The 14,469-nt window shown below is 41.9% G+C and overlaps 1 protein-coding gene across 1 annotated transcript; it reads right to left on the reverse strand.

The window, feature by feature from the left end:
* Positions 1–4,570: 4,570 nt before the first annotated feature.
* LOC133710830 (crocetin glucosyltransferase 3-like) lies at positions 4,571–6,248 on the reverse strand. Its single transcript, XM_062136972.1, has one exon. The coding sequence runs from the start codon at positions 6,240–6,242 to the stop codon at positions 4,719–4,721; it is 1,524 nt and encodes a 507-aa protein (XP_061992956.1). The 5' UTR covers positions 6,243–6,248; the 3' UTR covers positions 4,571–4,718.
* Between the last annotated feature and the right edge of the window lie 8,221 nt (positions 6,249–14,469).

The following is a 14,469-nucleotide window of genomic DNA, read 5'->3' on the forward strand; positions in this document are numbered from 1 at the left end:
CCCCTGTGTCAACCATCACGCTCTTGGCTACCTTTCCATTAATACTACCATCTATGAACATCAAGCCTTTAGCCTGAGACTTCTTGGGTGATTGTGGTCGCTTCTCCACCGCACCCAAGAACCTTAGAGCTCCCATGTGACCAGGTTCCTCCTCTGGCTCTTGCTGATCTTCCATTTCTTTCGAGTGAATATGAGCCTGTAGGGCAGAGAGGGCGGTCTTGTGAGGGCACTCATTCACTCTATGCGGTCCCCTGCATAAGAAGCATGCTAGTGGCCTTGGAGCATAGCCTGAGGGATTAAAGGGTCGAGGGGTGAAGACCCCTGTCGAGGCAACAGGCTTGGACGTTGCCGTGTCCCTCGTATTCACTACTCTCCTGTCCCCTCCTCCTGAGTTGGAAAACTTGGACTCCGCTCCCCCACTTCTACTCGGTCCAGGCCTTACATTTCTGTTGACATTCACATTCGAAAACGGCTGAGTCTTCTTAGTAGAGTTCTCTTCGAATGTGTAGTCCGTCAACCTTTCAGCAGCAGCCTGTGCGGAGGCCAAATCTTGGACTCTCTGCCGCTGAAGTTCGGTCCTCGCCCAGGGCTTTAAGCCTTCCAGGAAATAAAACAGCCGATCCTTCTCTGACATGTCCGGGATGTCAAGCATGAGCACCGAGAACTTGTTTACAAAGTCTCGGATGTTGTTGGTGTGCTTGAGCTCCCTTAGCTGCCTTCTAGCAATATACTCTACATTCTCGGGGAAGAATTGAGCTTTGAGCTCCTTCTTAAGATCCTCCCAGGTGTCAATGGTGCATACCCCTCTTTGTATGTCATTATACTTGGTCCTCCACCATAGTTTAGCATCTCCTGACAAATACATTGTCGCCATGTTCACCTTCACCTCTTCCGAGTCTGGCTTCACTGCTCGGAAGTATTGCTCCATATCAAATAAGTAATTCTCAAGCTCCTTGGCATCTCGCGCCCCTCCAAAAGCTTGAGGTTCTGGTATCTTTACCTTCCTGTAGTCCGTCACAGGTTGGTTTCCCATCGCACGGATGGTTAGATTGAGCTTGGTATTCATCTCCACCAGCTCGTTTCTAAAAGCATCAATGGTGACTCGGACATCTTCTGCCATATTGTCCACAGCCACCTGGAGTGTGTCAAGGGCATCACTCATCGCCCCCATTTGCTCGTTCGGAACAGGAGCTTCTTCCTCATTTCTCTCCCTTCCGCTACCTCGAGCTTTCCAATTTTCAAGGGCCACAACTCGGTCCTTCAGGCTCTCCACCTCTATCACCCGCGCCGCCAACTCATCTAGGTCGACGCGGTCCAACACATTTGTGATATCAATCAACCTATCCGGCACTCCCGCAAGTTCTCCGAGTTGTTGGTCATACCAATCGAATCTTTGTTGGTTTGTCATCTTCCCCGACATCGTAGCGAGCTTCTTGAGCCGAGTTGGCTCTGATACCAACTGTCACGGGCCGAACTTTGCAATGCGCAAAGCGGACCGTGCGGCACTTGCTAGCAAGCAAGTCAGCCAAGTGAGTACCTTGCAAGGAACAATGAAAGCCACACGATATTAAAATAGTGCTAGTGACAAGCAAGAACACAATTATATGAATGTTGGGGCAACCACGAAGAACAATGAATAATCGAAAGGAAAGATCAAAGAGCAATCTCACGGGGCACAGATGATTGAATAATTCCTCTTTTATTGATGGTAAGACGGTAAGGGAGGCAAAAGTACATGTGCTTACCTATACTAGTTCCGTAGTCCAAACTATGCCGACTAGGAACCCCTCCCTATAGAGCATATCGGCCTTACATGAACTTGGCAGGGGGAAACATGAAAAAGGTCGAGGAGACTAATTGCTAAATAAAATAAATTACATAATTTGTAAATTACCAAAACAACCCTAGCACGCAAGCAAACCAACCAAAGGCTTAACTAATGACCCTGGACAAGGTTGCTTGCGGCATTACAAGTGCGGCCCCTAACACCGCGCAACCAGAAATACTCCAGCGCAGCTCTCATTTGATTTCGACTTGCCCGACATAGCCTACCTCTGCGTCCTCTGCTGTGTCCTCCACCTCACTTGCCGCGAAGAGCCAGCGACTCGCTAAGCCTGGAGGTGATGGCATCAACAGTTGCTATTTGGATTACAAGAGAAAGCACCACCACGAAGGAAAATCAGTAGCGAGAATGAGAAAACCACCCAATTTGATGGAGAGAGATCGAAATCAAGTGGGAAGGAGAATAAAAGGAAGAAAATCAATGGAAGAATAAGTGTGGGAGTGCTCTATCTAGGATCAAAAAGAGGAAATTGGGATGGAAACCTTTGCGGCTAGGTAACAACAGTAAAGAAAAAGTGGCAGAAATTTAAGGATTCATGCTTCCCAAATGCTTATAAATTGCAAAATGACTAGGCAGCTCGCTCGCGCGATGCTGCGGGTTCGTATTTTTTGTCTTAAATTTTATACGCAATAGGGTAGCAATGACAATACAAGAAATATTAACTTAATATGTTATCGTTTTGCATATTATAAAAGCTAGTATTTTAACCTAATATATATGTATTTCAAAAATGGAAGTGTTGAGTAGGAGCTGGTATTTTAACCAAACTTTTGTATTTACTTTTTTCAAAAAATAAATTTCACAATTCTTCCACCTCAATTGTTCCTTATGCAGCATTAATCTCAAATTGAACTGAAATTCAGCTAAAGAAAATATGCAATCAAAAAGCTTTCCAAAAGCGATCGACATGCAGCTCGGGCGGTCAATGAGTCGGGGGACAAGTCATAGTTGCCGGTGAAGACGACGCAATTAAGCTCTAAGTTTTCGGCTTGGATGGCTTTGATAGCACACCAGATCAGCCAGGTCTCGTCGAGTTTGACTTTCCATATCAGAGTTCTAGTTCGGCGATGCTGGAGAGAGGCAAGATTTCGCCGGGATAGTCACCGGGTTGGAGTTTCCTTCGAAGGAGGAGACGATGTCGTCGCTGTCAATATGTGGGAGAAGCAAGGGAATCCGTCGGCGGCGCCAGTGATCTGTGGGAGACCGGAGTCGGTGGAGGAAGACAACGGCGGAGTCGAACGGATATGGGATATCCAGTTGATTCTATGAGATCTAGAGTTGTTGATTCGCTAGTCTCGAATTTGGGCTAGGGCTCCGGTATTAGGTGCTTGAGGAACAGCTCGGACAGGTTCGGCAAGGACCGGTGGGTGGTTCGTGCACGGCGGTTCATGGTTGAGAGAGTGAGGGAGGGAGAGAATTGCAGTTGGATTTTAGAGAGAGGGAGAGAGACAGTTTTGATTTGAGAGAGAGAGAGATTGTTTGTTTTGTGTGTAGAGGGGCAAAATAGTCAAGACAAAAATAAATTGAAGATGAAAGTGGTCTTATTTGTACAAGAAATACTAGGTGGCCTTAATTACGACTAATTAAAGTCTCAAAATGACACTTGTGTGTAATTTTTTATTAAGTTTTCTACTTTTTATTTTTGTTTGTGTTGTTTTGTTATTTTAATTAGACGTGGCTTTATGACGGCAAAAAGTCCCTACCCTATGGTGGTAGGGCGACGTGGTTTCTGTCCTAGACTACACACCTGGTGTGCCTTGTTTGTCCTAGTTAGGCGGTGAGTTCCTTGCTTTGCCAAATGGTCGCAACCTCCTAGTAGCAGGATAAATTAAGTGTCACTGGATGCGTTCTCCGATGGCAATATAGTGGGAAAGCTGATCTTATTAGTATATTATGGCTTCGAGTAAGCATTTACTTTCCGGTATGTCACCATCTTTGTAAAGCGAACAGAGTAACCAGATATGCACTCTTCGCTAATTGATGTATGTTAGAATACATACTTTATATTGAGACTCTCGTTATTATCTCGAGATGTTCTTGCTATGCTTATTGTAATTTGGGATTCAAGTTTCATGTTACCCAACCCCCCCTCCCCCAACATATTTTGCAATTTCATTAATGATCAAGGCTTAAGGGCAGCCGTATTGGCTCTCTTTCAATAAATAAATAAATAAATAAACAAGAAGAAGAAGAAGAAATATAGATGAAGATGATGGAAGTTAATCAAAATTCATGCCCAGATTAAGGCAATGAACAAAAAATGAAATAACCTTCTTATTTCATTGAGAAGCAGATCAAGATTATGTTTAAAGGGAGAGGAGAGAAGAGAAGAGTGGTAATGAGAGAAAAAAAAAATAGTGATTAGACAAAAGTATCCTTGACTTAACAGTTAGACTGTTAGATTTAACAACGATGACTAAAATGATAAACGATATATAATGAGTGACTAAAGTGATATATTCAAAAGTTAAATGACCAAAGTGTCGAGCAAGCTAAACTATAGCAACAATTTCTGATATTTACCCAACTTTTTATTAATTGCAAACCCTAGGTCCTATTTTTTCAAAGTTCTATCTTTCTCTAATCATTCAGAGGACATAATCCGATCTGTACGTATATGTTGGGTCAGGAGTTTGATCCCCTATATTGTAATAAAAATAAAAAGCTAAAATTACATCTAACGATTATGCCAAAAATAGTTTTGTTCTATGTGAGATTTTCTTTATTTGAAAATGACTCTATAAATGAGATTCTTGAATAAGATAAAAAAAAATAAAAATAAAAATAAAAATAAAAACACCAACTATTTTGAACTGGAAACTCCTTGATCTTTTTTCCCCTCCGGCCAAGGTAACAGCTAATTAAAAATACAGATTTAATTGATTTTTGATCCTCTTTCTTCTCTCTGTAATAAAAGTTCAGTAACAAAATCATCCATAGCTTTAACGGAAGATCCCTTTGCTTCACCATCCTCCCGTACAGCTCCTCTTATCTTCTCCATGAGCTGGTGAGCTCTTCTCCTCATCTCACCACCTTCGCCACTCTCATCCACCACAAACTCAATCACTCTCCTCACCTCTTCCGCCTCTACATTACTGTTCACACCCCTCGTCAGCTCCACACTCACACCCATCTCCTCCGTCAACATCTTCGAGTTATACGTCTGCTCCGCCGCCAGCGGCCACCCAATGATCGGCACCCCTCTGCTCAAGCTCTCCAGCACCGAATTCCACCCGCAGTGACTTACAAACGCGCGCGTCGCCACGTGCGATAGTATCTCCAGCTGCGGGGCCCAGTTGTGCACCAATAACCCTCGCTTCTTCTCCCTTATTCGCTCCTCGAAACGCTCCGGCAGCCATTCTGATCGGAACTCGCCCTTCATGTCGTGCCCCACCGGTGGCCTTATGACCCAGACAAAAGGCATCCCGCTCTTTTCCAAACCTTTGGCCAATTCCATCATCTGGGAGGCGCTGATCGTGTTCTGGGAACCAAATGAGATGTACACCACCGAATCGGCACTGTGCGAGTCAAGCCACTCGGTGCATTTCTCTGCCGAAATTCCCCATTTCTTGCTGGAATATTTTTGGCTGGAAATGTTGGAAGCCAAAATGGACCAAACAGGGAGCTTGATGTAATTTCGCAACACTTTCAATCCGAACGGCTCGATTTCTTCAACGGTGTTGCACATCCAACCAAAAGACTTCATCGAAAGCGAGGTCTGCGTCCGAAAAAATCTCGACCAAGAATCCGTACCATCGGCAGCTCTGAGAAACTTATGCAAGTGAGACTGTGTCAGACGACACCGTTCTGGGAACCCCGGAATGTGGAACTCCTCATCGTCTGAAGACACACTACAATGTGGGAGATGTTGCCACAAGGACATAAACGCCGTCGTGCCGTAAGCCCCTGCGGTGGTGATAGCGACGTTGACGGTGCCAGAGCTTTTTGCTACATTCACAGCCCACCCAAAAAACACGTCGGAGATTAAGCAAAGCGGTGGCTTGCCTTCCTTTTCGGTGATGTCCGAGACTAGACGGCGAGTCGGAGCTTCTAGATGTTGCGATGCAGTGAGTAGGGTTCCGAATAAGTCGAGAGGTATATTCTCTGAGTTCTCCGTGTTTGGGGGGAGGCCATAGTCTTCACTGCGGAAGGGAAGCTCGGCCAAGTGGATGTTGCTGTTAGGTTGGGGAGAACGTAGGTATTGGGCGTTGAGTGGGGTGGTGGCGATGGTGATGGTGAAGCCTGTTCTTTGCTGGATTTGCTTGGCTAGGGCTAGGAATGGGATCAGATGGCCTTGAGCCAAGAATGGTAGCATCACTATATGCTCCTCATCAAAACCCATTCTCTCAACTTCTTTGATTTTTTGCTTTTGGTTCTGTATGGGTTTTGGGGTTACCATATATATGAATGGACTGGTCATATATGGTTTTAGAAGGCTACAAGTTTAGTCACTTTAGTGAGAGTTGGGAGTATGATAATTAATATGCTCATCAATGACGTCCAGGGTTTGGTTAGGCATTTAAGATTTGTTGCTTTCGTGCAGGCAAAAATTATGTTTTGTTCATTGATGCGGGCGGTTTGTTGTTGGTATATTATGTGGTTGAAAATCCTTCACGGAATGTTGGTAAGGAATGTAATGGTTTCCTCTTGAGATCGAGTCACATTCTGTGTCTGTTTATTTTTTTTATTTTTATTTTTTTTGTTGATCGAAAGTTCTTGTTTACTTTTGAGTCTTTGATCTATATATATGACTCTATGAGCGACTAAATTATGAGTAAAATTGTAGGCCGTGGCACAGTGTCATGCCCCATTTTTACTGTGAGAAAATAGTATGTTTAGTTCGATATCGAGAATATGCCAAGAATAAATGGTATTTTTGTTATAATAAAATTTTCGACATGCCACTGGTTTCCTAAAGTACGATAGCTATCTCATATATATTTGCAAGACAAGTAGCATGACTGCGTGAGATTGATCAAGTCTAACCATATTTATCTAAGTGATATTTGGTTATATTAAGGCACTTCTGTATTTTTTTTTTTTTGAGCATGACTGCGTGAGATTAATCAAGTCTAACCATATTTATCTAAGTGATATTTGGTTATATTAAGGCACTTCTGTTTTTTTTTTTTTTTTTGAAAAAAAATTATCATTTTGGTCACTCAATTATACCGTAGTCGACACTTTAGTTACTATACTTTTGAAAATTTTACTTTAGTGTCTCAACTTAAATACCGTCTATCACTTTGGTCACTGCCGTCAACTTCACTATTAAATTCTTATAAGGATTTTTGTCCAATTACCCCATTTTTAGGAATTTTTTTCCCACTTACCCCATTAAATTTTTTTAATTCCCTCTTACCCAAAACACTCTAAGGAGGTATTCCCTAATACTCCATTAAGTTTTTTTTTTGTTTTTTTTTTTTAATACCATTTTACCCTCACCCCTTTGTTACATAGTGAGAGAGAGAGAGAGAGAGAGAGAGAGAGAGAGAGAGAGAGAGAGAGAGAGAGAGAGAGAGAGAGAGAGAGAGAGAGAGAAACCATAGGAAACTTCGCCGGAGCCCGGTTACCGGTCGCCGGATTCCGGCCAACTTTCACCAGATTTCTTTCATTGGATTCCGGTCATTGACCGCTGCCCAATGGAATTTTCTGAAAACATCTATTGTCCCAAATAATCTATTACCCCCTAATAGATGTCTATTGACCCCCAATAGACGTCTATTGCTCCCCAATAGAGGGGCAATAGAGGTCTATTGCCTTCTAATAGAACTTTCGTTAGCCGACATAAGAACTAATCTTCCTAAAATTAGACAAATAAAACTTTAATTAAAAAAAATGAAGAGATTATATCAATTTAAAAACGTCTGTTGCCCTCCAATAGACGTCTATTGCCCCCCAATAGACATTTAAAACTTTTTTTTCTTTTCTTTTCTTCTGCCCCATTTCGGCGAAGTTCTATTGCCCCAATAATTTTTTTTTTCCATTTTTCTTTCATTCTGGGCCTTTTGCCCCAATTTTACAAAAAAAAAAAAACAAAGAAAAAGAAATTGATTTGGGCACCGAGAGAAAAACTCTGGGCACCAAATCGTGGTTGTTCGCCGAGGCTACAGTCGAATCGAGGCGAACTCTTTCGCCGGAGATAACCTTTTGACCCTGTGCTCTATTCCCAATCGGATCGGAGATTGTCAACGTCGTCGTCGTGGTGGCACCAGATCAACGTTGTTCTCCGCCACCTGCTCACCAGATCAACGTTGTCCTTTGCCATTGACGCACCAGATCAACGTCGTCGTCGTGGTGGCAGTGTCGGCGGAGGTCAGCAGCCTGTGGAGAGTGGCTCCGCTGCTGAGGAACAAGATGGTGACGGCAGTACTGCTCCCTAATCGAATCTATGTGAGAGACAGAGAGAGAGAGAGAGAGAGGAGAGAGAAGTGAAGGAGGGTTGGTTTTGGTGACCGGAAACGACGGCGACGACGATGACGAGGTTGATATGGGCCTTGAGCGTGAGAGAGAGAGAGAGAGAGAGAGAGAGTGAGTCGTGACCGGTGGTAGATAGGAGAGAGAGGAATTAAATGGCATGGTTGTAGTTTTTTAATTAGGCTAAGGGAAAAAATGTCAATTTAGTTTAAATTGTGTTAATGGGAATAAAAATCTGTTGCTGGGTTAAGTGGATTAATTTTGATCAATTTTGGTGCTTTGGATCAAGGACCCTTCTTATAAATAACTCAAATTTTCAGGCTATTTTAGTCAATTGAGTACCAAATTCATCTTTTTTTCTTTTTTATTTTGAAGATATTTTGGCCAAGAAAAAAAAATTCTAAACTTTTATTTTACTCTTCTCAAAGAGATACAATAAGCTTTTTTTTCAAAAAAAAAAAAAAAAACAATAAGCTTGATCCTTCTACCTTCTTCAATATATATAGTCAAATTAAATGGTGTATTTTCTTTTTTTAATTATTGCCAATTTTAATATTTTTTAGTAATTGGACCAAAATGTCCTTAGTTTTAAACTTTTAATAGTGTGTAATTGAATATTTAACCGCAGTTACTAAAGTGAAAAATAAATCTAAACTTGTGACTAAAGTAATAATTTTAAAAATAGAGTGATCAAAGTGCTGATTGGGTTATAGTTGAATTACCAAAGTAATAATTTTTCCTTATTTTTATTATCAGGATATTAAAGGATAAGGACCTTGACCCATAGCACCAAAATGGACTAAAATTAGCCCACTCACACCACCAAGAGATTTTTATTTCCACTAACTCCATTTATAAGAAAGTAACAGTTTTGCCCTCAGACTAATTAAACAATTACACTATACCACACTCATCTCATCTCTCTCTCCGATCGGTTCTCTATCTGTCTCTCTCTCCCCCTCCCTGATCACGAGCACCATGTGGTGGCCGACGACGTCGTCTTCATCGGAGGAGGAGGACACAAACTGATGGATCTTAGACCACCGTGTCCTTGATCGTCGTCGTCGTCGTTAGCGGAGAAGAGATAAAATCTTTGGTTTCAGGTGGACTTTGCGAGAGCGGCGAGCGGAGGGGGGTGAGACGGTGGAAGCGGCGCCAATTCTTCTGGTCTGAGCTGAGCGGTCGACGGCAGTGTCACTTCTGATGGACGTCGGCCCTTTGCGATTGGGGTTCAGCGGATACGAGTTCGATGTTGGTCGGCCTCTTCTCGCCTACGTCGAAGCCTTCCTTCATCCTCCGGTTCTGGTTTCAGTTCCAGCTTGTCGGCGTCAAGCCCAGGAGCTTCTCGGAGGATTCCTGTACGGGTCATGTGGCTTCAAGAGTTGGGTCGATTGGGTCGCTAGCGTCGTTGCCAACAATAGACGTCTTCTGATGCCCGCACCGGATCAATCTGATTTGGTCAATACTTGCAAGACTCCTTGCCCAATTTTTGATGTTTGTTATTGACCTCTGTGATACAGGATGCTGATGATGACGAGAAATTCGATGAGGACGAAGTTAATGAATAGGTGGTGCAGATCCTTTTTGGATTATATTAAATTCTGGTGTTCTGCTTTTTCGTTTTCATTAACACTAATATTCACCGGACCTTGTTTTTGCTTTCCATGACTTATTTTTTTGCGAACTTTATGTCTATTTTTTTCTTAGAGGGGGATAAAACCTTCAATACTTTTTTTTTTTAGTAAAATGGTGGCAGAAGGAAACAAAAAGAAAAAAAAAGTTTTATTGGGGCAATAAAGGTCTATTGGGAGGCAATACATGTATGTTAAAGGTCTATTGGGGGACAATAGACGTCTATTGAGGGCAATAAATATTTTGAATTGATGTATTCTCCTCTTTTTTTTTTTCTTAATCAAAGTTTTATTTGTAAATTTTAGGGAGACTAGTTCTCATTCCGGCTACCGAAAGTTCTATTGGGGGGCAATAGACGTCAATTGGGGGGGGCAATACAGGTTTATTCAGAGGGCAATAAACCTCTCTGGCCCCATATGAGATCTTCGACAACCTCTTTGGTGATTTCCGGCTAGGTTTCATAAACCTCTATTAGCCCCCAATAAATGTCTATTAGGGGGCAATAGAGGTTTATTGTCCGTCTATTAGGGGGTAACAGACGTTTATTGGGGGCAATAAACCTTTCCGGCGACCTATGAGATCTCCAACGACCTCTTTGGGGATCTCCGGTGAGGTTTTCAGAAAAGTCTGGTGGGCGGCGACCGACGGCTGGAACTGGCAAAAGTTGGCCAGAATCATGCAGGCGGTGACCGGAATTCCAGCGACCGGTGACCGGAATCCTGGGGTCGGTGACGGGGCTCCGGCGAAGTCTCCTATGGTTTCTCTCTCTTCTATTCTCTCTCTCTCTCTCTCTCTTTCTCTCTCTCAGTAACAAAGGGGTGAGGGTAAAATAGTCTCAAAAAAAAAACTTAATAGGGTATTTGGGAAGACTTCCTTAGAATGTTTTGGCTACGGGAGAATTAAAAAAACTTAATGGGGTAAGTGGGAAAAAAATCCCTAAAAATGGGGTAAATGGACAAAAACCCTAAAAGATATATGTCGAGTATACAAAATGGATTCGAACTCGGTCTTCTTCATAAGATGAGGATCGAGTGATCCTTGGCTTTATAGAACGCTGGTCCATACACACAGTCATCATCGTATTCTCGAGTTTGGTCATAAATCTAAATACAACGAGTGTTGTGAAGAAGACCAACTGTCCTCCGATAGTTTCACAAGGTTTGTTTCTCAAGTCCTAAATTTACATATACATATGAATTGTCATATTTATTATATGTTTAACATGATTACAGTTGTATATATGTCCGTTGTCATTTCTAAAAGTACATGCATGCAACAATTAAATTTTGACTACGAATTCAAGGAAAAATATCTATTTATCCAAATTTGAGCTACACTAACTCCATATATCCAAACATCTTATAAGATTCCCCACTTACCCAACAAATTACATATTTTTTGTCCTAATAACCAATTAAGTTATTTTTTATTATTTTTTGGACAATTCTGCCCTCTCTCCCTTTGTCACTTAGAGAGAGAGAGACTTCGTAGGACTCCAGTCACCGATCGCCGGATCCAATCATAGGGCCGCTGGAATCCAACCACCGGCAGCTGGAATCAGGTGACTGACTACCGAAGTTCAGTGACCGGTGATCGGAGTCTGGCATCCGGTTTTCTTGCCCCCCAATAATACCCAATAAACTTTTTATTGCCCCCCAATAAAAAAAATTTGGTTTTTATTGGGGGGTAACAAAAGTCTCCGACGACCTCTTTGCGAACTTCCTGCAACCTCCGGACTGGTGGCCGGGGTCCGGCGTCCTGTTTCATTGCCCCCCAATAATACCCAATAAACATTTTATTGCTCCTAAATAAAAATTTATTGGGGAGTAACAAAAGTCTCCGGTGACCTCTTTGGGAACCTTTAGCCGGTGATCAGATTCCGGAGACCCGTGACTGGATTCCGGCCACCGGCGACCAGAGTTCGGCGAAGTCTCCAATGACTTTTTAATTATTTGAAGGGAAAACTTGTCTTTTTACATTTAAATAGGCTAAGTGGGCACACAAATCTTTTAGTGGAGTAAGTGAACATTTGTTGGACCCAAATTGAATAAATGGTCAAGAGCCCTAATTTCAAATTTATAAATTACGAACTATAATTAATTCACAAGTCGTATAAAAAAAATTAATAAAAACTACAGTTCACTAAACTTGTATGAAATTTCCCAAATTGCATATTTATTTCATCAAGTTGCTCTTGTATCATTAGCTATAAAGCTTTCCCTTCTCATTAGTAACATAAAATTAAGCCACCTTTGATCAAACCTTGATTTCGTGCAAAAGGCTATATGGTCGGTACTAATGTGAAGGGCAAATTTGCCACAATTAACACCATAGCCTTTTGCACTAGTACCATAAAAGCCACCTTTGCCAGTTGCCACAATTAATGAGCAAATTGAAGATAGCACAGAAAGAACAAAAGCAGCTGCAAACCATTTTCTAAGCTTAACAGATTGTCAGCAGAAATAGTACAAGAGTTGGCAGAAAACAAACACTATGTCGACACTATGTAGGCCAGCTGAATAACTTGGCAGAAAACTGAAATAACAAATGCATGTATGTACGTAGATAACCATTAGATGCAGCCCTATTTTGCATGGAATAAGCCTATATGTTTAGGCAAATGAATCATAATCTTGCATTGGCATGGATCGTAGGCTTAATAATGAAGAAACTGTATTAAAACCCGGCCATAACAGAATCCAAGTTAACCTAACTTCATCACTGAAGAGACCTGAGCTATCACATCGACTAATGTTAGCCAAGTAAGTCTAACTAATGGAGGCTTTACTCCTAAAGAGAGATGTACATTAACTAGATAGAGGTATAATGATATATCTCTTATTATTTATCTCAAGTTAAACCAATTATTATTTACTAAATAGTCCAAATATTCACTTATATTCTCCTAGTTGGATTATCATTGTCTATATATATATATATATATATATATATATATATGATTTTTCTCAGGCAAGGATGTCCTTACCTAAGGTTTAGGTACGGATTTGGTGTTTTCACCCACTTTTTGATCACATTTTCACATCTTAACCGTTCAGTTTTTAGGTCCTAATGTATAGATCACCTCTGCAAAATTTCAGCCAAATTGGTGATCGTTAAGGTGTCCAAAACTGCAATTTACACGAATGGACCGAATCTGTCGAACCGGAACCGTTCGTATTTATAATGGTAAATTGCAGTTTTTGATGCCTTAACGATCACCAAATTGGCTGAAACTTTGCAGAGGTGATCTATACATTAGGACCTAAAAACTGAACGGTTAAGATGTGAAAATGTGATTGGAAAGTGGGTGAGAACCGGAAATCCGTACCTAAGGCTAGGTAAGGACGTCCTTAGTGTAGCCTTCCCGTATATATATATATATATATACGGGAAGGATCTGAAGCAGACGTCCGCAACCTAGAAAAAGTGCGGACGTCGACGCAGCAGGAGCTTTCAGGCGGCGGCGCGGGGCTGGCCGGATGGAGGCCGGAGGCATCCCAGACCTCTTCTGGGCAGTGATCGAGGTCGGAGGAGGTCAGGGTTGCAGGTTTCTGGGCTTCCATGGTTTCTGGCAAGCTTGCTGCACACAGCCGAGTTTCTGATCGCCTTCGCATTCGCCGCTTGATCGAGGCTGTTTGGGATGTCCAGAGGGTGCGACCGGCACCCGCAGCGCAGCGATCGCCGCTTTCCCGACGCCGGAGGAGGGACGTCCGCACTTTTTCTGGGTTGCGGACGTCCTCTTCAGAACCTTCCCCTATATATATATATACAGATCCTATCCAAAGTGAGGCTTCGCTCTGAAATTAAAGTGCGAGATTGGAGTTTAAGGTCACTTTTCTGTCTCATATCCACATCTCGACCGTTCAGTTTTTAGGTACTAATGTATAGATCATCTGTGCAAAATTTCAACCAAATTAATGATCCTTAAGGTATCTAACTCGCTTAAACTAATGGACGAACTGAATCTGTCCAACTTGAACCGTACTAGCTTTAAGGCAGTTATCAATGCCTTAACGAAAATCAATTTGGCTGAAATTTTGCAAAGATGATCTATACATTATACCTAAAAGCTGAATGGTCGAGATGTGGATATGAGACCGAAAAGTGACCCTAAACTTCAACCTTGCACTTTAATTTCAGAGGGAGGCCTTGCTCTGGATAGGATCTGTATATATATATATAGCCCTTCCACTAAGGAATCCTTTTTTTGGTCTTTTATAGGGATAGGGCCTTAGACTAAGTTTTCGATCACATTTCGGCATCTCAATGGTTGAGTCTTTAGGTCCTAATGTGTAGATCATTTATGCAAATTTTCAGCCAAATCGGTGATCGTTAAGGTATCAAATTAGATTAAATCAATGGATCAACCAAATCTGTCAAACTTGAACCGTTCATACTTATAATCTTAAATCGCCATTTTGAATACCTTAACGATAATCAATTTGGCTGAAAATTTGCAAAAGTGATCTACACATTAGGACCCAAAAACTCAACGGTTGAGATGTCGAAATGTGATCGAAAAGTTGGTCTAATGCCCTATCCCTAGAAAAAACCAAAAAAGGGATCCCTTAGGCCCC

This window comes from Rosa rugosa, chromosome 5 (assembly GCF_958449725.1).
Source record: "Rosa rugosa chromosome 5, drRosRugo1.1, whole genome shotgun sequence".
Taxonomy (NCBI): domain Eukaryota; kingdom Viridiplantae; phylum Streptophyta; class Magnoliopsida; order Rosales; family Rosaceae; genus Rosa; species Rosa rugosa.

Coding starts and splice junctions, on each gene's coding strand:
- LOC133710830 (XM_062136972.1), bottom strand. CDS start 6,242: ATGGTAACCCCAAAACCCATACAGAACCAAAAGCAAAAAATCAAAGAA.